At 40.0% G+C, this 2,577-nt stretch overlaps 1 protein-coding gene across 1 annotated transcript; it reads left to right on the forward strand.

Moving 5' to 3' along the window:
* Nucleotides 1-945: 945 nt before the first annotated feature.
* LOC139036245 (E3 ubiquitin-protein ligase RNF5) lies at nt 946-1,956 on the forward strand. Its single transcript, XM_070471141.1, has one exon. The coding sequence runs from the start codon at nt 952-954 to the stop codon at nt 1,492-1,494; it is 543 nt and encodes a 180-aa protein (XP_070327242.1). The 5' UTR covers nt 946-951; the 3' UTR covers nt 1,495-1,956.
* Nucleotides 1,957-2,577: the final 621 nt, after the last annotated feature.

Consider the following 2,577-nt stretch of genomic DNA (forward strand, 5'->3'; position numbering starts at 1 on the left):
CAGGTATAACTGGAAAAAATAACATTTTCCTGTTTTACTTATTTATTATCTACTATACGGGGTCTCGCACAGAGTTGGACAACGACTGAAGTGACTTAGCATACGGGGTCGCAAAGAAAGAGCTGGACATGACTGAGTGACTGAACTGAACTGAACTGAACTGATATACTTCCATTTCATGAAAAATAGCTGTCAGCTCTGAGGAAAGGAAGAAAAAAATGTCTTCTTCACATTGAATTCTCTTCAAATCATTGTTTGAAAACTCTTTATGACCTTTACATTTTTACTTCAGAATCTGAAGTGCCTTTCAGCTCTTGATAAAATAAACTGCCAATTCTCTATAGCTGCTTTAAGAAAATCAAATTTTTGAAACATACGAGAAATCTCATGATAATAGATATAACAGACAGTCCAAAAAAATCACATTCTTAACTTTCCTTATATCTACTCAGGCTCCATTCTTTAGGAGTTTTTTATAAATCCCAATACAAATTTCTGCTGGCAAGTTCAATGACTGCCTAGATAATTAGGTATATTAAGCTTAAAAGTTTTCCTGTAGAACATGAAAAACAAGTGTGGGAGAATATTAACTAGACTGAATCAAATTAATCATTTTGGATTATTTTCAGAAGAAAGATAGCATAAAGACATATAAGACAATTTGAATTGTTCACCTTTTGTACTGTTTTTACCTTAAAAAAAAAAGTCAAAAATGCACTCACATGACTTCTTCTGATCTTTCAGTAGTCTGAGTTGATGAAATATATCCTATTTTATCTATATATTGCATATATAAATGTATATATACATATTTAGGTAGATAAATAGATATACATTTACCTATACTTTGCATATATAAAGACATAAATTATCACTAGGCTAGCAAAATTGAGTGTAAAAAGTAGAACACATTTTATATAACAAATAAAACATCATTTGAGAGTACCGGCCATGGCAGCAGCGGAGGAGGAGGACGGGGGCACCGAAGGGCCAAACCGCGAGCGGGGCGGGGCGGGCGCGACCTTCGAATGTAATATATGTTTGGAGACTGCTCGGGAAGCTGTGGTCAGTGTGTGTGGCCACCTGTACTGTTGGCCCTGTCTTCATCAGTGGCTGGAGACACGGCCAGAGAGGCAAGAGTGCCCAGTGTGCAAAGCTGGGATCAGCAGAGAAAATGTTGTCCCCCTCTATGGGCGAGGGAGCCAGAAGCCCCAGGATCCCAGATTGAAAACCCCACCCCGCCCCCAGGGCCAGCGACCCGCTCCTGAGAGCAGAGGGGGATTCCAGCCATTTGGCGATACTGGGGGCTTTCACTTCTCATTTGGTGTTGGTGCTTTTCCCTTTGGCTTTTTCACCACCGTCTTCAATACCCATGAACCGTTCCGTCGGGGTACAGGTGTGGATCTGGGACAGGGTCACCCGGCCTCCAGCTGGCAGGACTCCCTCTTCCTGTTTCTCGCCATCTTCTTCTTTTTCTGGCTGCTCAGTATTTGAGCTGTGTCTCCTTCCTGCCTACCATCAGCCAGAGGAGAATCAGTATTGGGGGTCCCTGCTGACCCTTCCTTACTCCTGGACACCACCGCCCCCCCCCCCCCCCCAGCCCTTCATTTCTGTTGGCTAAGGCCAACCCTGGTCACTTTCCACGAGGATGTGTGGAGGAGTAACATCTTTGCATAGGATGGGAGAACCTGTGCTCTGAACTGCTCCCTCAGTAGCATCCTAACTCCCAGCTCTGGGAGAGGAGGATGGACTAAAGACAGTGTCTGTCTCTCCTCTCTCCCGATCCTTTGCTTTCCCCCATATTTCTTGATTTGATGTTGAAAGGTGGGCAAGGCTCCCTCTGACTCTTCCCCCATGATCCCCTTGATTTAATTTAATTTTTCTCTCCCCAGTGTCTAATGTGGGTCCTGACTCTCAAGTGCTTCCCTCCCCTCACTACCTCCTTTATGATAAATTCAATAAACATGGTGAGATGTAAAAAAAAAAAAAAAAAAAAAAAAATCATTTGAATAGTTTAATAATTTTAATTATATGCAGGATTTTATTAGCTGTCCAGAAAACATTGCTGTACATGTTAGCAATCATATGGTTGTTGTTTACAGTTAATAATCACAAAAATATTACTAGTCATTAAATATTATGCTTCTTCACAAACTTTTACTCTGGTTTACAACTTAATTTTGCAGGCAACTTATAATCACAATATGATCTAAGGAAAAGTTAAGTCAGATAGAGAAAAGCAAATATTATATGTATCTCTTATATGTGGAATCTAAAAAAGTAGGTACAAATAAACTTTTCTACCAGACAGAAACAGACACACAAATTTAGAGAAAAGCTTATGGTTATCAGGAGAGAAAGGTGGAGTGGGAAGGGATAGACTGGGAGTTTGGAATTTACACATAACATTGTTATATTTAAAATTGATAACCAATAAGGACCTATTGTAAGGGAAAGTTGCTCAAGATTCTGTAATATGGTAAATGGGAAAAGAATTTGACAAATAATAGATACATGCATAACTGAATCACTTTGTTATACATGTATCACTAACACAACATTGTTAATCAACTGGGC

Source organism: Odocoileus virginianus, chromosome 8 (assembly GCF_023699985.2).
Source record: "Odocoileus virginianus isolate 20LAN1187 ecotype Illinois chromosome 8, Ovbor_1.2, whole genome shotgun sequence".
NCBI lineage: Eukaryota > Metazoa > Chordata > Mammalia > Artiodactyla > Cervidae > Odocoileus > Odocoileus virginianus.